Source organism: Epinephelus lanceolatus, chromosome 9, assembly GCF_041903045.1.
Source record: "Epinephelus lanceolatus isolate andai-2023 chromosome 9, ASM4190304v1, whole genome shotgun sequence".
Taxonomy (NCBI): Eukaryota; Metazoa; Chordata; class Actinopteri; order Perciformes; family Serranidae; genus Epinephelus; species Epinephelus lanceolatus.
Genome location: NC_135742.1, coordinates 1,461,555 through 1,487,614, shown reverse-complemented (window position 1 = coordinate 1,487,614; position 26,060 = coordinate 1,461,555). Strand labels below are relative to the sequence as shown.

Genomic DNA, 26,060 nt, shown 5'->3' with positions numbered 1-26,060 from the left:
ATATTTTCTGGACTTGACAACAAAAAGACAGATGATCATAATTCTGTCTTTATCGTTTTCTTTGAATAACTCTGAAGGAGTTTTAAATTTACCCTCATTAGTTTTCTAATTTTACTGTCGCTAAGAGCGAAGCTTTCACATCATCACATCCACTCAGTTTTTTGATCATAATGTTTATGAACCAAAAATAACAACAGTATCTGTGGAATCAACAAATATTTTAATACCATAAAACCAGATTGTGATTTATTTTTCTCCTCTGACTAAAGCAGATGAACGTAATTTATAAAACACTTTAAAAAAAACAAAGTTAGAGATTCTTGACAAAAAAAAACAAATTTAAATAAAAGAAACATTTGACCCTAAAATTTTTTTCATGTTTTAGAAAAAAATTAATGGTAAACAAAGTGAAAAGTATGAATATAAAATTATTTTTAAACATCTAACTTTTCCTATTCACTTTTTTCTTTTACATTGTTTAAAATGACACCAACAATATTTTCACGTTTTTCCTTTGACTAAAACAATTTTATTCATGTGATTTTCTTTACAAAGAAAAATAGATTTCAAATAAACGAAGTGAAGACAAAGAAAATATTTTATATGTTAAACAAGGAGAAAAAACGTTCACATTAATAACTTGTAAAGATGTTTGACTGACCTGATACATCCTGTCCTCGACATCAGGGGAATAACTGAATGAATGAATGAATGAATGAGCTGTGTAACTGTGACAGTTTCAGTAACTTTTAAACACATTAGTCAGTTTGTGGCCGAGCATTTGAAAATAATTTCCTGTCACGTCACGCTGTAAGTCTGAATGTTTCTGTGTCACAGTGATGAACTTCCAACATTTATCCTGAAATTGTTTTTATTCTGAACATGTGGTGAAATGAATTTTTATTTTTTAATTAGTTTTTTTTTTTTTACAAAATTATTTTTAATTAATAATTAAATGATTTAATATTAAGTATTTATTTAATATTTTATTTATTTAATAATTATCAATAATTGAAAAATTATATAATTTTTTTCAACCAATTAAGACATTTCTAATTTCAGATTATTTTTTCTAAGTAAAATTCCAGATGAAATAAATTTCAAAAGTGCATCACTTGTAGAAACTGTTGATCCTGTTAGTTAGCGCTGTTAGCTTGTCTGGTGTTTGTGTTGGTGCAGAGCAGCTCTTAGTGTCGTTATCTGAATCTCTTTCAGCTCTTCTTCTTCTTCTTCTGTTTCCTGCTTCACTCCTGTGTGTTATTACAGTTTTAACCGGAGTGTGTTTTTAAGAGAAGAAGAAATCATCAGTTACTAACATCACTGAGGTTCTAACGTAACGTGTGAGACACTCTGCTGCTTTTCTGAATCACCTGCTCGTTTTCTAACTGTGGTGAATTCCAGACGACTGACAGTGAATCAGTCACACTTCACCCCTGCAGACGGTGGCGTTGTCGTCTTTGGACACCGTGGTCAGCGGCTGCAGAGAGCAGCTCAGGACTGCTGTAGTCTTTATATTTGATATGACATTAGTTAGAGTTTCCCGGCATGCAGTCAGTGGGGGTGTGTGGTCAGCGAGTGACACAGCTGTGAACGTGTCCTGATGAGTGCTGTTGTGTTTCAGAGTCAGACTTCCTGTCACATTTCTGCTGCAGACGAGGCGGTAAACATCACAAACCTGTCAGTTTGTGTCTGTGGAGCTGTTTGTGAAACAAACGCCTCACCTGCTGCTGCGTGTTTTAACAGAGAAGAAGAAGAAAAAGAGTGTCGTCCTGTTTTATGTTTCCTCACTTCCTGTCCTCCTCTCCTAGGAGCAGGTGAGGGAAGGAAGTGAGGAAAGTGAACGAGTGGCCGAGCGTACGCCTGCTGTCTTTAGACACTCTGCTTCCTGATTGGCCATCTTGGCTGTCCGTCGCGTGATTGGTTTGGGACTGCTGTGCTTTGTCAGCTCTCTGATTGGCCGAATGAGCTGTGAGTGTGCTCAGCTCAGCCCTCTGATTGGCCGGTTGTGTGAGGAAACATTTAAGGTGGTCACTTCTGTGGATTTAAGGAGGAATTTCAAACAGATTTGAAGTTAAGGACAGTTTTTTTCTCCCCAAACACAAACACCTCCTTCTGCTCCTCTCTGTCCATCTCTCCTCCTCTCCTCCATAACTCCTCCTCCACTAACCGTCCATTAACCAGAGTGGAGTTACAGAATAACTGATTAAACAGTCATAACCCCCCAAACATGTCACCAACGTGTCACAGACATGTCGCCAACATGTCACCAACGTTTCACTAACGTGTTATCAACATGTCACCAACATGTCACTTACATGTCGCCAACATGTCACCACTGTGTCGCTAACATGTATCCAATATGTCACCGTGTCACAAACATGTCGCCAACACATGGCTGCTTCTTTTCCTTTCTGTTTCCTTCATATTAAAACAAACTGGGACGTGTTCACCGTCTGTCTTCTCTTCCAGGAGAGCAGTGCTGACTCAGAGGTCAACCAGACAGGAAGTGGCTCATTAATACAGAAAGATGATGACGATGATGATGATGATGATGATGGTCTGGATGATGTCAGTGCAGAGACACAAAAGACAAACAGCACATATACACACCAACAGTTCAGATTCATCACAAAGAATTCATTTCCTTTATATTTTAATTGATTCATGTTCGTACAGCTCGTTAAAGTCACGTGAACACGTACGGAGGTTTTAGGTCAGCACGCCAGCGAGAGATGTGGCCGGAGGCGTTACATTTTTGGGTTGTATGTACGTGACATCCTTGTGAACACGACATCTAAAGAACGCCTCAAAGGAATTTCTTGAAATTTTACACAAATGTCCACCTGGACTCGAAGGAGAAGTGATTAAATTTTGGTCATAGATCAAAGGTCAAGGGCACTGTGACCTTGTTTGTGCCATTCTTGTGAACGTGGTATCCCCAGAATGCTGTGGAGTGTTTTCAAATTTGGCACAAACGTCGACTTGATGATGAGTTGATTAGAATTTGGTCAAAGGTCATTGTGACCTCGTCCGTCTCATTCTCATGAACACGATATTTCAAGAACACCTTAATGTGCTTTACTCAGATTTGTCACAAACATTCACTTGGACTCAAAAATAAATTGATTGGAATTTGATGGTCGAAGGTCAAACATCACGTTCACTTTGACCTCACAAAAAATGTGTTTGGGCCAATATGACAAAGGATGAACTGATTATATTTTGGTGGTTTAGGTTCAAAGGTCACGGTCACATGATGAACATGTTTTAAGAACAGTTCGAGGGAATTGCTTCAAATTTGGCACAAAGGTTCACATGGACTCAACGATGAACTGATTGGATTTCAGTGGTCAAAGGTCAAGGTCACTGTGACCTTGCAAGGCAGCTTTATTTGTATAGCACATTGCATACAGCAGGGCAATTCATAGTGTTTTACAGAGTAAAGTATAGAATATAATAAAGGACACAGATTTATAATAAAAGAGTAAAAAAAATGCACTCAAAAGGTGCAACATTAACTAGTTAGATTTTGGTAGTCAATGGAGTGCAACTTAAAAGTTTAAAGGTCGTTCCCTCGCTGGTCACCAAACAAAGTCTGAACACTACTGAGGTCAGAACAACAGACGAGGTGAAACAAAGCAGTAAATAGAGAGGTTTATTAAACCTGACTCCACCTCCACAGCTTCTTTACAAAATGTGGACAACTTTATTTACAATATTCTCACAGGTCCTCACAGCTGACAACAAAGTAGTTCTTCAAAGGTCTGCAGGAGCTGAATCTGTGTTTCACATTTAAATATGTTAAAACACATTTAAACAAAAAAAGGCTGCAACATTATTTTTGAAATACAATAAAATCATAAATATATTAACAGTTTATGTCCACAGTAACAGCTTGTTTGTTTGTGTCTCTGCACTGCTGCCGTCCGTCCACACGTCCAATCACTCAGAGTTAAATTCGTACAGTTAATAAAGTGAAGCTCACTTTGATCATTCAGACCCAAAAAATCCACCTGATCCTGGATCTGGTCCCAACAGTCACATCTGGACCACAGAGCCTTTGATACAGAGACGTCTCTGTCTCCTGAATCTTCACTTTGCCCGCTGATACTGCAAAAATCTTTTTCTGTGGAGTTTTGATTTTACTGAACGACCAGCAGCTCGTAGATGAAACTCTTGAGTTCAGTCTGACGAGCTGCTTCATGTTTTATTTTGATCTCAGTTGAAATGTTTTTTTGTTTAAAACCTGAAAACTTCATCACCTCATTTCTAACATGCTGATCAAAGATCTGCAGCTGAACATTGAAGAGTTAAAGGTCCAGTGTGTCAGACTCAGGAGGATTCAGTGTCGTCTATCAGTGAGGATTACAGATTACAGATTACAGATTACAACCATCTGAAACTGCTCCTGGTTAGAATTCCGTCAGTGTTGATTGTTGAGGAGCTGAATTATCCTCAGAGGTCTCTTCCTCTCAGAAACACACACACACCAGCTGATTTAAACCGGTTTCTCACTACAGTGTCCAACGTGAACACATGAATGTCTCTATCTAGAGTCAGTGTTTGGTTTGTCCGTTCTGGGCTACTGTAGAAACATGGTGGTGCAACATGGTGACCTCTGTAGACGAGGACCTGCTCCCTGTGGAGATATAAACGTGTCATTCTGACTTACAGATGATTATATTATGTTCCATCACTGACAGAATGACCTTCTGAATCCGACACACTGGAGCTTTAAGGTAGACGTGCAGCTTCTGTGTCACCCTGAACGCCAGCAGACATCTGATGTCACAGCTCATTACTCGTTACTTTATTTAACAGACACGAGACAAAAAATAAAATAAGAACACATTAGATATTAAATAAAAAATAATGAAATTATATTATCATATATATTATATGAAATTAATAAAAAATATATGATAAAAATAAAAGCTAGTATTGTCCAGTGTACATTGTGTTGTTGTTATGATTATTATTATTATTATTATTATTATTATTATCGTCATCACACAAACTGTTCATTCTTGTGCTTCAGTGTGAAACTACAGAGCTACAACAGTGCCCAAATTTTTGGCATTAAAAAAGAAACATTGGTACTAGTGTTGTCACGATACCAAAATCTTTGTTTCGGTACCAATACCAATATGAATTTCAATACTTTTCGATACCGTTCGGTACTTTTCCTAAGGAAAAGTCCTTTTGGATACGAACCTTTAGAACAATAAATAGTAGGGGTGTAACGGTACCAAAAAAATCATGGTTCAGTAAGTACCTCAGTACGGACGTCACGGTTTGGTAACTCAAATGTCCCACCAAGTTTGTGTTGTCTCGTGTTGTCTCCCTTTGCGATTCAGACTTTCTCTTGTCTTTTTTCACGTGCGCCAGCTGCGAATGTTGATACAGGTGTTGTCATACACACCACTTGTGCAGTCTGTGCTCCAATATGAACAAGAAAGGCGTTTGTGTGCATAAATGAGTAAAATAAATTAACTAAATTAATGAATTGAATCGATTTCAAAGTACCGCTATTTTCCAAATGGAATGGAATGGAATACTCTAGTACTGCGGTACTATTTTAGTACCGGTATACCGTGCAACACTAATTGGTACTGAATTTAAAACAAAAAATCTGCTGAAAAATAAAACATTGGTATTAAAATTATTTTGTTTTAATATTTTCTCTTTTTTTATATCAGTTTTTTTGTTTGTTTGTTTGTTTTCTGTTTGTTTCTTGTTTATTTTATTTGACTTCATTTTTTTATTCTACTTCTTTCTCAGTTTGAACTTCCTGTCACTGTTTTGACCGAGGGAAAATCTCACACTGAAAAAAGACTTTTGTTGAGAAAAAATATATATAATTGAAAAATTCATCAGATTGCAAAAATATTAAAATAAAATAAAAATAATTTTTAATGCCTGTTTTATTTTTCAGTTTTTTTTTTGTTTTTTTTTTTGGTAACGCCAAATTTTATGTTTGATGCCAAAACTCAGTGTTGCTGTTGTCGCTCCAAATGCAACATGTTTAAGGTTAAAACCAGCCTCAGCTAACATGTGATGAACATGTTGTGGACAAGTTTTAAATATAACTATTTAAAAGTGTGTCAACAGCTTTTTCATCTGTTTTCTTGCTTTTATTGTGGAACAGTGAAACTATTTTGGTGGGAATTCAATTTTATTTCAGTTTTATTTATAAAGCCCAAAATCCCAAATCACAGTTTGAATCAGGAAAGGGAAAACTCCCCAAAAACCTCCCTCAGGAAATGGTTCTGAGGAGGGATCCCACTTCCTGTCTCTACCTGTGACCACATGGTGCTGTACAGGTGTGATGGCCGCTGACCTTCAGCTCACAGTTCAGTCACACAGGAAGTGAACGCTTCATTTAAACACAGGAGGAAACCCTGACCCGTGTGTCACCTCTTAAAGGACCAGTCTGCTGTTTTTATTTGTGTTAACAGATCTCATGTTCAGACTCAAACCAACAACGTGTTCAGCGTGCTCACTGACGTTATTATCTGACAGGAGGGAGTGTGTTGCAGATGATTCCACATTAGGTGCTGTAGTGAGTGTGTCTGACTGTAGATACACACACTGTTGGTTTGAGTCTGAACATTGATGATAATGTATGACATCATCAGACTGACAGAGCGCTGTCACGTCTGCTCTGAAGCTGCTGATTGGCTCAAATTAACGAACCTAACGACGTCTGTCTTTGTTTCTGTTTTGACCTTCACTCGTCCTGCTCGATGTTAAACCACTAACACGTCTGTCTCTGTCCTCTTCTTCTCTCCTGCTGCTGCTCTCTGCATGTTAACTGTGCTGTGACAAAATGTCCGCCTGCTGCTGCTGCACGTGTTTTATACATGTTCATTCATTCATTCATCATCTGTGCATGTCTTCATGTGTCCACGGCCTGTTTGTGTGTCTGTCCATGTCCTTGGTGTCCCCCTCCCTCCGTCCTGACACCTTTTCTCACCTCTGTCCTTCTTTTTCTCCGCCCTCCCTCCCCTCCTGTGCTGTGCTGGTGCATCATGGGACGTGTAGGCTTCTACGGTCTGGATGAGTCGGACCTGGACAAGGTGTTCCGGCTGCCCACCACCACCTTCATCGGAGGTTCAGATGGTGCCCTGCCGCTGAAGGAGATCATCCGCCGCCTGGAGGTAAACACACACACACACACACACGGTGAACATCACTGCATGTTTCTGTCACATCTTAACGTTTTGATGGAAGACTTTACCTGCACAGGTTCAATTAATTTATTTATTATTCTAATAATTGTTTTCTGTTTTTGTTTCTGTGTGAATTTATTTGTTTTTACTTAAGTAATGTTTTCCTTAATTCCCGTGAGATGTTACATCAAAGAACCATGACATTTTCACCAATGTTTGACAGATGTGAGCAGATGCTGCCCAACAAATATGAACCCAATCAGCCAGATGGGGGCGCTGTAATTGGGGCCCAAAAATGTAATGTTAGAAGGGCCACGCCCGTCACACTGTAAATCTGACTGACTTGAAGTTCAACACACACAAGTGCAGCTCAGTAGAAAAACAGCCTCACAAATCAGAAAGGTTCAATTAACTACATTTTCCGCCATTTTGATTTTTGAAAAACATATTTTGAGCATCTCCTCCTGAACTGTAGGTGTGATTCGTACCAAATTTTCTGTGGATCATCACCAGATAAAGGTTGTCAGAAGCTCGTTGAGATCTCATGTGTTTTAAAGGTATTAACAAATGAACTTCTGAGGGGGCGTGGCTCAGCACATAAATACACCTAACTCCATAACCGTTGAACCAATCATCACAAAACTTGCAGGAAATGTCCACATGAATACCTGAAACATATCCTGAAAGTTTCATTCAAATCAGCCACTAGGGGGCGCTGCCACTGTAAAAAAAACAAAAAAAAACAACAAATGGGCGTGGCATAACACTAATTGGACCACAAATCAGAAATTTTTCGTCCATTCATCACAAAACTTGCAGGATATGTGAAATTTGAACCACATGTGTAAAATTATATTTTTAAAATTGCTCAATAGGGGGCGCCACTAGTTTAAAACAAGTGCGCAAGCCTGTGCAGAATTTGACCAAACATCACCAAACACACAGGATATTTTTATTGAAGCATGTCCCCAAAATGTTTCTGCAGTTGATCAACAGGAAGTGACAGTGTGTCCAAAGAAGAGCCTGGTAGAAATTTAGATGGAAATGAATGAGCATCTGTGTGAATGTTATGAAACCTGTTGTTTATCTTTAATGTAGCCATCGTTAACTGCTATAAACCTCTTCTGGTCTGTGTTGGCTTGAACCCCAGAATCGCCACTTGCAGCTATATTGTAATTAATTAATTTATTTTTTAAGTGCTGTCCTCTCTCCCTCTGTGACGTCATCTTGTTATTGAAAAGTGGCGTAGCAGTCCCCTGTTCTGTTTTCTTTGAAAGTGATGGTTCACAATAGAAACATTTGACATGGTGCTCCTGTTCCTTCCCAACCCTTCCCGTCCCTTCCTGTCCCTTCCTGTCCCTTCCCGTCCCTTCCCGTCCCTTCCTGTCCCTTCCCAACCCTTCCTGTCCCTTCCTGTCCCTTCCCGTCCCTTCCCGTCCCTTCCCGTCCCTTCCCAACCCTTCCTGTCCCTTCCTGTCCCTTCCCGTCCCTTCCCGTCCCTTCCTGTCCCTTCCCGTCCCTTCCCGTCCCTTCCCGTCCCTTCCTGTCCCTTCCCAACCCTTCCTGTCCCTTCCTGTCCCTTCCCGTCCCTTCCCGTCCCTTCCTGTCCCTTCCTGTCCCTTCCCGTCCCTTCCTGTCCCTTCCCGTCCCTTCCCGTCCCTTCCCGTCCCTTCCTGTCCCTTCCTGTCCCTTCCCGTCCCTTCCCGTCCCTTCCTGTCCCTTCCTGTCCCTTCCCGTCCCTTCCTGTCCCTTCCTGTCCCCTGCTTGGTCAGATGGCGTACTGTCAGCACATCGGGGTGGAGTTCATGTTCATCAACGACCTGGAGCAGTGTCAGTGGATCAGACAGAAGTTTGAGACTCCAGGAGTGATGCAGTTCACTCTGGAGGAGAAGAGGACGCTGCTCGCCCGCATGGTCCGCTCCACCAGGTAAACACCACCACACACAACACCTGTCTGCCTCCACCTGCCTGCATCCATCTCCATGAACCTGAGACTGAACAGGAGCGTTAGTGGTTATGTTATTAATCTGTGTGTGTGTGTGTGTGTGTGTGTGTGTGTGCATGTGCGTGTGCGTGCACAGGTTCGAGGAGTTCCTGCAGAAGAAGTGGTCTGCAGAGAAGCGTTTTGGTCTGGAGGGCTGTGAGTCTCTGATCCCGGCTCTGAAGACCATCATCGATAAATCCTCAGAGAACGGGGTGGAGAACGTCATCATGGGCATGCCCCACAGGTAACACACAGTCTTACACCTGTAAACATACTGTATACACACACACACACACACACACGCACACACACACACACACACACACACACAGTGTGCGTCCCTCCCTGTGTGAACACTCACCACCTTCTCCTTTCAGAGGTCGTCTGAATGTTTTGGCCAACGTGATCCGTAAAGAACTGGAACAGATCTTCTGTCAGTTTGACTCCAAACTGGAGGCTGCTGACGAGGTAATTGATCATAAACGTAATTTATCTTAAAATATTACAAATATCATTCTGCTGATGTTACAAGTTCCTGCTTATAGTTAATGTTCTGGAAGAATAACCAGAGGGCGTTCACAGAGAGAACACCGAGGGCCAAACACTGAAATCGCACAGACTCAGAGCAGCTGGACAACTAGACTGTTTGATTCTGTGAATCACATTTATCCAAAAATCATTTACCAGGGTTCCTACGCAAGTATGGAAAGTATGGAAATAAATTTGATCAATTTCCAGGTATTAAAAAGTATTGAAAAATATTTATGTTTCCAGACTATTACCACTGTTCTAAAATACTGTTTTCTAAAACAGAAAATTAGGTATTTCCCAAAAAAATGTAATCAGTCCGGATGGTGTTTTATGCCGGGCCAAGCACAGTTTGTGTGAGAGCAAACGTCTCAGAAAACATCCCGCCCCTTTTACCTGATTGACAAGTGGTCTGTCCAGTCGCTGCCCCATGACCCTCCTCCAGACCCCCCAGGTATCAAGTTTCACTCCAACACTGCACCTTCGACAAGAAGACGAGTTTCACGTGGTTCACAATGGGTAGATGTAAGTTTTTGGATGGATGGCTTGACAATACCATATATAAATACTGGTTGGCCAAGGATTCCCAATTCACACACAGAGCTAGATGCAAGCTTTGTGTGAAATCGTTTGACATCGCCAACATGGGGGAGAAACGATTCTGAGTCACATGAAAAAACACAGACGTCTCGTTACTGCATCGCTTGCACCCAGAGTCCCAACCTTTTTGCCTCAGCCCAGACACTGAACTTACTTGAGTTTTTATTTGCATGCCATTATGGTACTTGGCTACAATTGCCTATTAACAATAATTAAATATGATGTGAAATATGATACACTGATATATTTACTCAGATGTCAGCATATTCTCTGGGGAAAAAAAAAGCAGAGAAGTCTGGAAATTAGGGTATGGAAAAGTATGGAATTTTGAAATTCCTAATGTGTAGGAACCCTGATTTACAAATCTTAAATTGCCAGAAATTATTCATTTTCCACATCGTCCACAATGATGTCAAACACTCAGAGATATTAAAAGAAGAGACGTCACAGTCAGAGTTTACGCTGTACTTTTTTTGAAACCATTAATGTCCAACATATCCGACATATGATTTAAATCTCCATCTAATAACTCACATTAAACAGCAATAAATCACAAAAAAACACAAACACATTAGCCTCGTCTCCACCAAAGACTTCCAGTCCAGTCCCTTTGGAACCAGCAGTAAGCCTTCAGACATGGTACCTAGACCCTCGGTGTGTTCAGACAGTCCTCTTAAATGTGGGCGGGGTTGTTGTCACTCACTGCTCCGTCCAGCACTCGCTGTATTTCCTCATCAGCGGTGACACAGATGGAAGTCTGCACCTGGTTTATCGTCCACAGAACGAGGCTGCACGCCCACATTTTCACAACAAAATAGAACAGGCTGCAGTGAGAGTCTCTCTCCATGGGATATTTAAAAATAGCAGCTTTGTGCATTTAGTCCTTCTCAGGCAAGCTCAGGGGTTTAGTGTTGCTGTAGCCCACAGGAAGTGAGGATTAGAATATATGACCTTCACATAATCCGCTCCAAATTAATCTATATTTTTAAAGTCATTACTAAAAGTGTGTGTCATATAAAAACTAAAGTCATGGTCAAAGTTGTCACAGTGAAATGTGTCCAAAAAATGTAATAAAATGTCTGAAAAATCTGATTAAAATGTGCCAAAAAAAAGGTAATATAATGTCTGAAGAATATTATTTAAAAAGTCCAAATAATGGTCATAAAATGTGAAGTGAGGTTCGATTCATGTCTTCCTCTGCTGTGTTCGTCCTCCTCAGGGCTCTGGAGACGTCAAGTACCACCTGGGGATGTACCATCGTCGTATCAACCGTGTGACGGACAGGAACATCACCCTGTCTCTGGTGGCCAACCCGTCTCACCTGGAGGCCGTGGACCCCGTGGTGCAGGGGAAGACCAAAGCTGAGCAGTTCTACTGCGGAGACAACGACGGCAAGCGGGTGAAACTGAGACACACTTGACTCCTCGTCATGACCGTCAGCTGATCACCTGAGAACGGGAGGTTTATCTGACGCACTGTCAGCTCACAGCCTTCTTTGTGATGATTAAATAATCATCACAAAGAAGAACTTTCTCAGTCACATGTTCTTCTTTCACAGCCGTCTGTAAACTAGTGACACAAAGTTGGAGACACATTTACATATTTCTACATCCTGTCTGTGTGTTTGCTCGACCTTCATGTTGTGAAGCTAACAGTTAGCCACTGAGACGGCTAATGGACACCTCAACTCTGGAGCAACAAACTCAGACTCATAAAATCAGTATTTTCGTTTTAATCTCTTCTGGAAACATTTTTGACGCCGAGCTTCTGTTTCTGTTTCTGTCCAGGTGATGTCCATCCTGCTGCACGGAGACGCAGCGTTTGCAGGTCAGGGTATCGTCTACGAAACCTTTCACCTGTCGGACCTGCCGTCCTACACCACGCACGGCACCGTGCACGTCGTTGTCAACAACCAGGTAACACACACACACACACACACACACACACACACGGTGATAAACACACAGATGAGTGAGCTTTCTGACGTTGTGTCTGCAGATCGGCTTCACCACAGATCCTCGTATGGCTCGCTCGTCTCCGTATCCAACTGATGTGGCTCGAGTCGTCAACGCTCCCATCTTCCACGTCAACGCTGACGACCCAGAGGCCGTCATCTACGTCTGTAAGGTGGCTGCTGAGTGGAGGGCCACGTTCCACAAAGACGTGGTGGTCGACCTGGTCAGTGTCATCCCTTATGTGCTGGTTACACTCTACAGCGACGTGTCACTGTGTGAGGTTTACCTGTCCTTTGCGTCTGTGTCTGTGTCTGTGTGTTTGTGTGTGTGTGCGTGTGCAGGTGTGTTACCGGCGGATGGGTCACAACGAGATGGACGAGCCGATGTTCACTCAGCCGCTGATGTACAAACAGATCAAGAAGCAGAAGCCGGTTCTGCAGAAGTACGCAGAGAAACTGATCGCAGAGGGAGCAGTGACCCGGCAGGAGTACGAGGTAACAACACTCTTCTTCTTTAGTCAGCTACTTCCTGTGTCCCACAGGATGCAGATTTTCAGAGTAAGGGCGGAACATTTGTTTGCAGTGGTTTGTTTGACTGCAGCTGGACTCAGTTTCTGTATCTGAGTGAAAGAGATCACACTGACGACTTCAACATGCACAGGATGTTCTGGTTCTTGACCTTTCTGAAAAAGACAATATTCTCTAAGTTGTTTACATTTCTGATGAAAGTGAATATTCCACTACGTACGAGGACAGAGATATTTTAAGAAATGAAATATTAACATAACTGAATAAACTGCTGATTTCTCTTTCTGTGTGTGTGTGTGTGTGTGTTTGCAGGAGGAGATCGCCAAGTATGATAAGATCTGTGAGGAGGCGTATGCTCGCTCTAAAGATGAGAAGATCCTCCACATCAAGCACTGGCTGGACTCCCCCTGGCCTGGTGAGGAAGAGGAGGAGGAGGAGGAGGATGATATGTTTGTGTGTTTACTGTAGTGTAACATTCATACGTATCAATCAGAGTTTAATTACAGAAGATTCAGACACAGATGTGATAACAACATCAAGAGAATCTGCAACATGACATCATTTCCTGTCTGATTAATTTGGACCCTCATCAGATCAAACACTGACCTGAACCAGGTCTCTGGACTCAGATCCTGTTCTTTTGTTGACGTGTTGTCGTCTGCAGGTTTTTTCACCCTGGACGGACAGCCCAAGTCGATGAGCTGCCCCTCGACCGGTCTGACTGAAGAGAACCTGAACCACATCGGAGGAGTGGCCTCGTCCGTCCCCGTGGAGGACTTCACCATCCACGGAGGTACCATTCATTTCACACTCTTTATTTATTTGATTTTAATATTTAATTTTTATTGGCAAAATGACAGAAACAAAAACATTGTTCACATTCTGCTGATTTATTTTCTGTTGTTAAATGTGGACTTAGTTCATCGAGAATATTCTGAGCTTTTAAAATCTTCAATTCCTGTGGAGACGACTAACGACTAGTTTGTTTCTCTAATTATGAAACCATGTAGAGCACAGCTGCCTCATGACGCCTCCTGACTGTGCTCAGATACTCAGTGACCAGGACTCGTTGTTTCAGGTCTGAGTCGTATCCTGAAGAGTCGAGCTGAGATGGTTCGTAACCGGACGGTGGACTGGGCTCTGGGCGAGTACATGGCTTTTGGATCGCTGCTGAAAGAGGGGATCCACATCAGACTGTCGGGACAGGACGTCGAGAGAGGGACCTTCAGGTGAACAGATTCTTTATGTCTTCATTTAGTTTTTACAGAGACGACACAGAGCAGACAGAACTGCTGGTGAACAGAAATAGACTGAAGCAGTTTCACGTCTTTACAGGATCACTTTCGTCCTTCAGAACAAGATCATGTTATTATCACTTTATTTTCTTATAATTAGAAGAAAATGATTCAGTTTTTACAAGAATTCTTCTCGTTATTTCCAAAAATTTGCACGTCTTGTGAAGATAAACTTTTGTCTTAACCTGAATCCATAAAGTGACTTTCTCATTTTTACATCTTAAAAAACAGTTTTTATCACGTTATTCTGACCTTTGTTTTTTGTGATTAACTATAATGCGTTTTTAAAAGTTATCAAATAAATGTAGTGGACAAAAACAGTATTTCCCTGTGAGACGTAGAAGAGTACAAGTATAAAGTGACACAGAATTAAAATACTGAAACAATGAAGTACTTCAGAGTTTGTTCTGGTTTTGACATGACAGATGTGCATGTTGAAATGAGGAGGTGGAGAGACTGAACTCCGTCTTTTCTCGACTCCAGTGTTGTAACTGAAGCTATTTGTCCTCTTTCAGCCACCGTCATCACGTCCTCCACGACCAGAATGTTGACAAGAGGACCTGCATTCCCATGAACCACCTGTCTCCTGACCAGGCGCCGTACACCGTCTGCAACAGCTCGCTGTCTGAGTACGGAGTCCTGGGTGAGTCTGCACGCTCTGCTGTCTCTCTGCACATTAATATCCTGTCATGTCTAAAGATCTGTGTGTGTGTGTGTGTGTGTGTGTGTGCAGATGGACGTTGTGGTGAATATTCTGCGTTGTAAACTGAGGCTCTAACGTTCTGTGTGTCTGCAGGTTTTGAGTTGGGTTTTGCGATGGCGAGTCCCAACGCTCTGATCCTGTGGGAGGCTCAGTTCGGAGACTTCCACAACACGGCTCAGTGCATCATCGACCAGTTCATCTGTCCCGGTCAGGCCAAGTGGGTCAGACAGAATGGCATCGTGCTGCTGCTGCCGCACGGCATGGAGGGCATGGTGAGCAAAACAAACACACACAGCATCATGTAGACAGTGGGCTCGTTAGAGACAAGCTCTGCCTCACCTGTGGACAAGAGCAGGCGGCTGCAGCAGGAGGCGGAGACAAAAAGCTGCGGTGAGGTCGGACAGTTTCCAGCAGCCTTCAGTCCGTACAGGAAGTCACAGAAACACTCACATCCTGTCAGATATGATGCTGATTTATTTAAAATGTTCTCAGTCTCCAGTTGTTTAATGATGATAGATTGATTTATTAAAATGCTTTACAGGTGACCTGTAGTTTATGTTGATGGTTGATGACCAGCATCAGTCTGACCTGTCCCGTCCCCTCAGCTACACAGGCTGAATACTTTCATTAAACATCAGTCAGATACAGTCAGAGCTTCACATCTGTGCACACGTTGGTTTAAGAGTCCTCACATCCCACTGATCACCAGTCTTTCAGTAACCGCAGCCGCCTTCATCTGGTGAGATGATCACTGAGACAGACTGAGGACAGACGTCTCTCACTTTATTATAAAGACATAATAATAACAGTCTTCATTATGCGGCAGTTTACAGAGGTCTCTACATGGATGAACCAGGATTAAAACTTTTTAGAAGCCAAATAGAATCAGACCATTGAAATAATAGAAAACACTGTAATAAGACACACAACAATAACGTGACATTAAAAACTGTAATAATAATAATAAAACATGTGAGAAGAAATAAAAGAGTGTGACAGCATAAACACACAGACTGATCAGCTGATTGATTGGTGCGGCTCTGGTCTAATGACTGTGTTGACCAGCAGACACAAAGAGACAAACAGCTCTCAGGATTTCACTGAACTCAGCTTTTGATCTGTTTCAAAACAAATCAGTGTCCGACAAGACAAGACGACAAGATTATTGTCTCCCTGAGGAGAAATTTGTCGTGGACATTTAAGAGAGCACCGCTGACGCAGCTGCACACACCTACAATCAGACTATAGTCAACACACGTATATGCTAGACTGTGCAGTATTTATACTTCCATTGATCAGTGATGTTAAATCAGCCATTCAGTCTGTCTCTTATATTTTGCTTCTTTCTGCTGCGTACGTATTTTACTGCTTTGTGTTTTGATACTGTTTATACTTATTATATTGATCTGTGGGTTTCTTTATACATAAAGAAACTGCTTAAAGTCCTGCAGGAAACAACTGCACAGATGCCGTGCACCAAAACACAGGGCATTGGTACGTTTTCACATACAGAGAATGTCTCTTTGTTTTGGTGCGTAAAATATAAATAGTTTGAGAGAAGGAAAAAACAAGTGCAGCAAAAGTCAAAAATCATGAAGAGAAATCTTAGAATAAAAACTAAAATTCATCCGATCAGAGCCGCACAGTGTTTTAATCTGAGTCTGAAAACTGAATGAAAGACAGGGGACGTTATGAAGTTTTGAAAACATATGAATCAGTTGAATGTGTGAAAGAATACGACTTTATGTTCATATAGTATAAAGATAAAGTTATGATGATGTCATCACCCTGTGGTTCAGTGTCAGAAACAGCTCCACCTGCTGGACATTTAACATCATGACTGCATGTTCATTCTGAGACGATGCTCGGCTGAGGTTGTTTAAAACTGTTGATCGTGTGTGTGTGTGTGTGTGTGTGTGTGTGTGTGTGTGTGTGTGTCTCAGGGTCCGGAGCATTCTTCAGCTCGTCCAGAGAGATTCCTCCAGATGTGCAACGATGACCCCGACGTCATGCCGGTAAAACTCCAGCTGTTCACTGTCTCTTTTAAAATGTTTTTAAGTAGGGAACTACAACAGGAAACACATCCAGACTTCCTGTCTGTTTCAAAGTTAAAGTCTGCACAATAAAAACAGTCATTGTCTGAAGGTGTTGCTCCTCTGTGACGAGCGAACAGCGACGTGCAGACCTGCAGCTTCATCTGATGTGGGCGTGTGATTTGTAGTTTTAGCCTTCAGTTTTTAAGCAGAGTCAGATCACATCATGGTGTCTGGTGGTTTAAACTGCCCCAGCTTTTATTTTGAAAGTGTAAGGAAGGATTTAACATCTCTTCTTCTTCTTCTTCTTCGCCTTCGTCTTCGCCTCCTCCTTCGTGTGTCTCAGCCGCTCACGGAGGACTTTGCGGTGCGTCAGCTCTACGACTGTAACTGGATCGTGGTGAACTGTTCATCTCCTGGAAACTACTTCCATGTTCTCAGACGCCAGATCCTGCTGCCGTACAGGAAGCCTGTGAGACACACACACACACACACACACACACACACACACACACATAGTTTTTAATGGACTTTATTTTTTCAAATGGAACTTAATGGTACCTGTACTTTAATACGTTTGACATGATGAACTTCCTGTTTGTCCCTCCAGCTGATCGTCTTCACTCCCAAGTCTCTGCTGCGTCACCCAGAGGCTCGATCCAGCTTCGACGAGATGCTGCCTGGTACTGTCATTATTTTTATTAGTATTGGTAGTCATTTGTAAAGAAGAGTGTTACCTTCAGTGTCTCCTCTTCTTCTTCTTCTTCTTCTTCTTCTTCTTCTCCTCCTGCAGGAACTCACTTCCAGAGGTTGATCCCAGAGGACGGCGTGGCGACGCAGAATCCTGAGGAGGTGAAGCGGCTCATCTTCTGCACAGGGAAGGTTTACTACGAGCTGACCAAAGAGAGGAAGAACAGAGGCATGGAGGGAACTGTGGCCATCGCACGTATCGAGCAGGTACACACACACACACACACACTCACAGATGGCGCTACGGAGTCCCTTCTTCTCACTACCTTGTCAGAGCAGGCAGGATTCTCAGCTCATCGCCATAGTGACGCCACATCAAACAGCCATGACATCATCTTCAGTGACACACAAACACAGTGTGTTCTCGCTCTGAGTCCTTTCACCTGCTGACACTGACAGACAGGAGTGTCTGCACCTCATCAGCTCATCAGCAGTTTTACAGGCGGACATTTTCTAATATCTGGTCAGGTCTCCGCTGACGCCAGCTTGGCTGTTTGAAAATGGCGTTTAAAAGAGAGTGACAATTCTCTGACCAATCAGTGGTCTGCAGTGTTTTAACTCCGCCTTCTAGTTTGGTCTCAATTTGCTCAGAACCTCGACTGAGGTGGCACCAAAAACTACTTCTGTTAATGTGTTCGTGTTCTTGAATCGTTATTGGCTGTTAAACCTCAGCCAGAAAGAATCCTGGATTCTGATTGGCTGGAGTTTGTTGTTATCTGATAACCTCCAAAGAACTGACTCTGTCTCTCTCTCTCTTTCGTGCAGCTGTCTCCGTTCCCGTTCGACCAGGTGAAAGCGGAGTGTGAACGTTTTTCCAACGCCGACCTGGTTTGGTGTCAGGAGGAGCACAAGAACCAGGGTTACTACGACTACGTGAAGCCTCGCATCAGGACCACCATCCAGAGAGCCCAGCCTGTCTGGTAATCATCTTCATCAGCTTTTGATTTGACGACACCTGTAGTTACCATGGTAACAGAAAGTGCAGGGTTTGATATTTAGGTGCAGAGGGAAGGTGGCCAGAGGTAGTTGTTGGGAAACAGAAGTGTGCCGAACTCTCCACGTGGACGTACACCCTACTTCAAAAGTGTCCGAGACGCATCCCAGCATTTAAGCTGCTTATATAAATTAATGAACATGGGATAAATATTGTGGAAAAGTTTTGAAATTCATCAGTAAATGATGAAGGTATATTTTCGATATATGGCGGGCTGTCCAGAGACAGTATCGTGTTAGGTTGCCATGAGCTATAAATTCAGCACCTGTAAGCAGAAGGCAGAAGATAAAGTTATGTGACCTGGCAAAGCCTCTCGTCTGTCGGGCAGCTGCCTCCGTCTCTCTCAGACTCTCCCTGGCTCTGTGTCTGCAGCTGCCTGTATCGGAGAGGAGCGCTCACTCTGCAGCTAAATCTGGAGACCGAAGTCCCCAAAAGTTCACCACACCCTGACTGATGAATTAAAACCCGACTGCTTAACATGATGAATCTCCAGCTGATGACTCGTATCTCGGACACTCAGAGAGCAGCTCTGATTCCTCTCAGTATCAGTGTCAGCTCGGGCTGCTCTGACCTTTGACCCCTCTCTGTCTCTGTCTCTCAGGTACGCTGGCAGAGACCCGGCAGCAGCTCCAGCGACAGGAAACAAGAACACTCACCTGATGGAGCTGCGGCGCTTCCTGGACACCGCCTTGAGTCTGGACGCCTTCAAAGATCAGCAGCAGTAGAGCTGCGACCTCTGACCTGCAACACCTGTCTGACCTCTGACCCCCCAACCCCCCCTCCTGGATTCAGTTGTGACATTCAGACTGCATCAACACACACACACACACACACACACACACACACACACACACACACACACACACAGACTGTACTCTCTACACTCAGCAAACACTGCACACACTCTGTACGACTGAGTGCACAGTGTTAATCTCAGCTCATTCAGATCATCACTCAGTCGACACTCGATGTTAAATTCCGAGATTCATCAACAGACGTTAAACTCTGACAGCTGTTTATTGTTTGTTGGTGTCATGACGCAGCGCGACAGTTTCCTGTGTACCAACAGGTCACTGTCAGCATCTTTATCTCTTCTCACAAACATGATCTGATTTAAATATTGATTATTTCTGTCGTCAGTTCATCTGTCAGATATTGATTAGATCGATAAAACGTCAGTTTACTGAGATATGAACTGATAAATGACTTTAACGGTTAATCGATTATCATGAATTGTTTATTTCCCTTTGTTTACACTCAGTGAAGGAAACTCATGAGCGAGTAAGTTCAGTTCAGGTTCATTTATTCAGAGCAGATGATTTGAGGAGTGACGGCCCTGCAGTGTGTGGTACAGTGTGTACTTCATGTAGTCCGGGCTACAGACACAGTGTTGGTGTGTAACTGTACAGAACACTGTGTACGACTGCAGCACTGCTGTCCTCCACTACAGGAGACCTGAGTACTGTGTGTTCAGACGTACAGAAGCAGCTTCAGGCTCAACTCCACCACAGGCAACACAGCAACTGTCCGAGCAACATGCTGCTTCAACACGTCAACTTCTGAGTTGATTAAAAAGACATCACATTTCTTCGTAGGACAGAAAAAGTTTGAGGCAGCTGATGTGAACACGAGCAAACAAACAACCTGAATAAAATGAAGTCTAAAATCAGCAGATGCTGTGTGATACCAGAATGTCTCTGTGCTGCAGCTTTGAACCTCAGCCCTCGTCAAGAGTTGCTCTACAAGTTGCCCAGTGTCTGAGTGAAAACACAAGGCAACTTTTTATGCAACCAGAGTTTGTTAGAGTTGTTAGAAGGCAACAATGTTCCAGAGAAGTTGACTGAAACCATCTGTAGTCACTCAGGAACTCTAATACAGTTTAGTCTAAAATTAGCAACATTTTCAATGAGGGCAGCAATGTCGCTCTAGGAAAGTTGCCTCTGGTTGAGTGAAGTCTGAACTTGAGTTTAAAGTTCAAAAGCACACACACCTTCCTCCGTCCTCACAGACACACACACACACACACACACACACACACACACACTCCAGCTGTATTATGTAACAGCAGGTCAGCAGTTGTGATGTCATCATCATCATCATCATCATCACTCCCCTCACACTCAGCAGTCACCTCCTCCTCACCTGAAACGTTGCAGGAAACATTTTTACTTTTAGTTTTTAATGAATGGCTCGTTAGCATTGTTAGCATCGTTAGCGTTCCCCATTGAAAGCGGATGGGAGTGCGGCTAGCTGTGAACAGTGAGAGTGGAATCACTACGGCAGGTGGAGGGTTTTTTTGCCTTTCAGCAGGTGTGTTAGCTCGTTAAGGAAAAGTCTGTAATTAGTCACCATGGCAACGCTTACTGGCACATTGAGATTTTATTGTGTTTCTTTCTTTTGAAGGGATATTTTGGGGAATAAAATGGCGGAGGTCTGCGCCATCAGGCGTCCCAACATGAGCTCAACCAAATGCACTGCTGATTCTAATTTAACCCCTCAGCTTCTGTCTCTCTTTTCTTCTTCTTCTTCTTCTTCTTCTTCTTCTTCTTCTTCCTCTTCTCTCTGGCGAGCGTTTATCTCGTGCCAAAACGGAGCGTCTCATGTGTTTCTAGTTTCTTCTTGGTGTTTGAGCTGAATGAACTCTCGTCAGCAGGAAGTCAAATATCCTGGTTTGAAACAGAAAAACAAACGACAGCAGAAGATGAGATCAGCTGCAGCAGGTTGTGTTCTGGGCTTCTGTGAGACAAAGAAAATGATTTATTTATTTTCATAAAAGGGGATTGAATCTCTCTTCATTATTTTGCTTCATTCAATAAAGAATACTGTATGTACTGACGAGCTGCTGCGTCCGACTCTTTACTCTGGGACTCTGAACTAAACACCAACATGACATCAGTATTCTTTCTCAACTGATACGACCACATGATCTGCCCTTTCTGGTCTGGTGCAGCTGTGATTTTTCTGAGTTTGAATCCCCCCAGCAGAAACACACCCACCTGAGATATTTTACAACACTGTTTTCCCACCTGCAGGTTGCGGCCCCCAGTAGGGGGCGCCAAAGCTACACACCAATCTACGCAAGGGCTGTTCGTTTTAAGAGTCCAGGTAGAGCAAAAATAAATATGTGTGATGAGTTTGTCACACCACAGAAAATGAGTTATTAACCGCCCAGACAAATTTAAATGATTAAAAAAACCAAGTTAATAAAATTCGGTTTCAAAACGGTGAAAAAATGTCCTCCTGGAGGACCCCGAGGTGTTCCCAGACCAGATGAGATCTATAATCCCTCCAGTGTGTTCTGGGTCTGCCCCGGGGCCTCCTACCAGCTGGACCAGGAGGATCCTGATCAGATGTTGAACCACCTCAACATGAAGGAGCAGCGGCTCTACTCCGAGCTCCCTCCAGATGTCTGACTCCTCCCCCTATCTCTAAGGCTGAGCCCAGACACCCTACAGAGGAAACTCATTTCAGACGCTTGTATCTGTGACCTCATTCTTTCAGTCACTACCCAGAGCTCATGACCATAGGTGAGGGTTGGGACGGAGATGGACCAGGAAATGGAAAACTTTGACTTCCGGTCATGGTGGTGAACCAGACAGTCATGTTTTTCTATCCTCCACCAAACTTCAGTAAAGTCCTGTTAGAGTCCTGATGTGTTGCTGCTGTGAAGTTATGAACATCATCTCTGGATGGCGTCTGCACCACCAGAGACTGAGCAAACATTGTGCAAAAAACCTGCAACCAAGGATGTCAGACTTGAGCTCTGTTACCATTAGCTGTAAAGCTAGCCCTAAAGCTAACGACACGCCGGGCAAGGCTGCTTCAAACGTCAGAGGAGAAATAATGACCAAGGAGATTTTCAAACAGATGTGACGAACACTGGTCAAGACTGATGGACTGACAGTGGAAATCAGAGTGGACAGAGCACACTGCAAACATGGAGGTCCGTATTTACAAATCAAGAGCTTTGACTTCCAGCTCAGCTCCCTCTGAACCACGACAGTCCTGCACAGCGCTCACATCACTGCAGACGATGCACCAAACCGCCAATCCATCTCACGCTCCATTTTCCCTTCGCTGTGAACAAGACCCAGAGATACTTGACCTCCTTCTCTTGAGGCAGTAACTCTCTCCCAACCCAGAGGGAACCATGACCTCAGACTGGGAGGAGCTGAATGTCATCCTAACCGCCACAGGTCATGCTGGAGGTCACGGTGTGATGAGCCAACAGAACCACATCATCTGCAAAGAGCAGAGACCAGACCCCTTCCTCCCACCGGCTGCACCCTGAGATCCTGGCCATGAGTATCACCACCCTTCCTCCCACCGAACAGTCAACATAAACAGCTTTATAATTATTTAAATCTTGATGCTTCATCTTGAGGGAAAGATTTCAGGTGTTTTACAGAATGAATCTACTTTATGTCTCCTCATCACCTCACGTCTCATTCTTTGTTTTGTCTTCAATATTTTTTTAAATTTGTAATCCCTCATTTTTTTCCTTTCACTGTTTCCTTTGTCTCTGATCTCTTGTTGAATTCCTTTGTTCTCATCTTCACACCTTCATCTTCCTCCTCCTCCCTTTGTCCCCCTCCCCCCATCTCCCACTCGTCTTCTCTCTGATCTCACGCTCTCACAGCGTCTGTTAGACGTCACTCCACATCTCTGTCACAGGTGTGTGTGCGTGTGTGAGCATCAGTTACCATGGAAACAGAGACTGCAGATCACAGCAGCATCTCCTCAGGCAAGCGGACGTCAGAGGTGTGTGTGTGTGTGTGTGTGTGTGTTGCTACCAGCTTCATCAGTTCCAGAGAGACAAAAACCCAGATGATGTCACAGTGATGTCATCAGACTATAAACACAGTGTGTGGAGTCTGTTTACAGGCAGGGAGGCATCATGGGAAATGTAGGAGCCAGTGTTTCTGGACTCAGAATGTCTCCACCGACGACGACGACGACAACTGTGACGTCATGTCATAAACACGCAGTGAGTTCAACGAGCTAATTAAAATGATCACCCTGGATTAAATTATTATGATCAGTTCTGCAGCTACAAACCAACCAGGAAGTGCTTTTATTCTGGAGCAACCACACCTGAGCTCAGGTGTTCTTCCTGTCAGTGAGTCTGTGGTGGTTTCATAAGAAACAAATCCTCAATATAAACTCAAATAAAGACGCTCTTCACATTAAATTTTGGCCCTTGAGAAGACAATAATAAAGAGTGGTGTCAGTTTTATAACAAACTCACTGTTAATGACATCATTCATGAAACATGAACTCACTCAGTCTGGTGATTCTGGTTTTTCCACCAGCTGATGGTTCACAGGGAGTAAAACTGGTTCTGCAAACGTTATAAAAAAAAGTGGTGCCTTCAGGTGACACTTGATGTTCTGTGTGAGTGTGTGCTCTGTTATTCTGTGCAGTGACGGCAGATGGCGCTGAGTTTAGGTTCATTTTACAGCTGATGTCGACACGTTCTCCCCAACAACATTTGTTTTACACGTAACAACATTTTATAATCATAAAGAAACTGATGAAAGTTTTTATCTCATTCAGTCAAATCAGATTTTTTCAAAAACCTCAAACATCTATAAACCTGGAATCCCCACCCTGTGGTTGTATGACTCCACCCACCAGTCCACCCTGTGGTTGTATGACTCCTCCCACCAGCCCACCCTGTGGTTGTATGACTCCTCCCACCAGCCCACCCTGTGGTTGTATGACTCCTCCCACCAGTCCACCCTGTGGTTGAATGACTCCTCCCACCAGTCCACCCTGTGGTTGTATGACTCCTCCCACCAGTCCACCCTGTGGTTGTATGACTCCTCCCACCAGTCCACCCTGTGGTTGTATGACTCCTCCCACCAGTCCACCCTGTGGTTGTATGACTCCGCCCACCAGTCCACCCTGTGGTTGTATGACTCCTCCCACCAGTCCACCCTGTGGTTGTATGACTCCACCCACCAGTCCACCCTGTGGTTGTATGACTCCTCCCACCAGTCCACCCTGTGGTTGAATGACTCCTCCCACCAATCCACCCTGTGGTTGTATGACTCCGCCCACCAGTCCACCCTGTGGTTGTATGACTCCTCCCACCAGTCCACCCTGTGGTTGTATGACTCCTCCCACCAGTCCACCCTGTGGTTGTATGACTCCTCCCACCAGTCCACCCTGTGGTTGTATGACTCCGCCCACCAGTCCACCCTGTGCTTGTATGACTCCTCCCACCAGCCCACCCTGTGGTTGTATGACTCCACCCACCAGTCCACCCTGTGGTTGTATGACTCCTCCCACCAGTCCACCCTGTGGTTGTATGACTCCTCCCACCAGTCCACCCTGTGGTTGTATGACTCCGCCCACCAGTCCACCCTGTGGTTGTATGACTCCACCCACCAGTCCACCCTGTGGTTGTATGACTCCTCCCACCAGTCCACCCTGTGCTTGTATGACTCCTCCCACCAGCCCACCCTGTGGTTGTATGACTCCGCCCACCAGTCCACCCTGTGGTTGTATGACTCCGCCCACCAGTCCACCCTGTGGTTGTATGACTCCGCCCACCAGCCCACCCTGTGGTTGTATGACTCCGCCCACCAGTCCACCCTGTGGTTGTATGACTCCGCCCACCAGTCCAGTGTCTCTGACAGTCTCCATCCATGTCAGTGAAAACATGGATGCTTCACACACAGAAGATCTATACAATCAGCACAGTTTCAAGATTAGAGTCACCAATTCAGTATCTGACCAAATGTCTCCCCTTCTGTTCCTGAGATATGACGTTAAAACATGATGATGTCACAGTCAAGCTGACCTTTGACCTTTTGACATCACCTCATTAGAACTAGTGTTACTTAATTAATGTATGAATTATTGAGTTATGGCCAAAAACATGTAGTGTGAGGTCACACTGACCTTTGACCTTCAAGCACAAAACTTGAATCATGTTATTCTTCAGTCCAAGTGGACGTTTGTGCCAAATTTGAAGAAACTCCCTCTTGTGTTCTTGAGATATTAGCATGGACAACCTGAAGACATTATGACTCCAGCATTAACATGTTTATATGTTATTTCTATTTATTTCTGTAAGTCACAGATAATTGCTAAGACAGGTTTTGTAAGATAGATATTTGTTATTTAATATTATGAACATATTCACGGCTTGTTTTTGTGTGACTAAGTCAAAAGGTAATAACGATGGTCATTTTAGAAAAGTCTTGAGTACAGGTTTATCTGTGTGAGGAAGCTTTTCTCTCGTTGACTGATGGAGCAGAGGCGGTTTTAATACGTTTATACTTCCTCCACCTTTTGATGGATGTGTAAATCACACCAACTACTCACTGACCATGGCTTTTCATTATGTGTGAATATTATTTTCTTTCTGTCTGTTTGTATGTTTGTGCCTTTTTTTACATGGTCAGACTAATATCAACAGTGTGATATTATATATTTACATATAAACGCGTTTATTTGTTTATGTATGAAAACAAACAAAAACATGAAGTGAGTAAATAAAAGGCAGACT

At 43.4% G+C, this 26,060-nt stretch overlaps 2 protein-coding genes across 5 annotated transcripts in view; both read left to right on the top strand.

The window, feature by feature from the left end:
* Positions 1-9,172, top strand: part of LOC117253117 (protein FAM240B) — a 136,895-nt gene extending 127,723 nt beyond the window's left edge. Inside the window, exon 6 of the mRNA XM_078171153.1 lies at positions 9,162-9,172. Coding sequence (XP_078027279.1) covers positions 9,162-9,164 — 3 coding nt within the window. The 3' untranslated portion in view covers positions 9,165-9,172. The remainder of the gene's footprint in view (positions 1-9,161) is intronic.
* Positions 1-21,376, top strand: part of ogdha (oxoglutarate dehydrogenase a) — a 41,046-nt gene extending 19,670 nt beyond the window's left edge. For 3 of the 4 annotated variants that reach the window (XM_033620229.2, XM_033620228.2, XM_033620230.2), the window contains 19 exons: positions 7,045-7,160; positions 8,945-9,099; positions 9,254-9,400; positions 9,534-9,624; positions 11,504-11,683; positions 12,072-12,200; positions 12,283-12,462; positions 12,581-12,733; positions 13,079-13,181; positions 13,431-13,559; positions 13,845-13,995; positions 14,577-14,704; positions 14,858-15,036; positions 16,708-16,779; positions 17,144-17,269; positions 17,408-17,480; positions 17,591-17,754; positions 18,313-18,467; positions 19,143-21,376. In XM_033620229.2, the coding sequence (XP_033476120.1) occupies positions 7,045-7,160; positions 8,945-9,099; positions 9,254-9,400; positions 9,534-9,624; positions 11,504-11,683; positions 12,072-12,200; positions 12,283-12,462; positions 12,581-12,733; positions 13,079-13,181; positions 13,431-13,559; positions 13,845-13,995; positions 14,577-14,704; positions 14,858-15,036; positions 16,708-16,779; positions 17,144-17,269; positions 17,408-17,480; positions 17,591-17,754; positions 18,313-18,467; positions 19,143-19,266 (2,555 nt within the window). In that variant the 3' untranslated portion in view covers positions 19,267-21,376. Of the gene's footprint in view, positions 1-1,621; positions 1,661-7,044; positions 7,161-8,944; positions 9,100-9,253; positions 9,401-9,533; positions 9,625-11,503; positions 11,684-12,071; positions 12,201-12,282; positions 12,463-12,580; positions 12,734-13,078; positions 13,182-13,430; positions 13,560-13,844; positions 13,996-14,576; positions 14,705-14,857; positions 15,037-16,707; positions 16,780-17,143; positions 17,270-17,407; positions 17,481-17,590; positions 17,755-18,312; positions 18,468-19,142 lie in introns of all 4 variants that reach the window. The other variant, XM_033620227.2, reaches the window with a different exon arrangement.
* Positions 21,377-26,060: the final 4,684 nt, after the last annotated feature.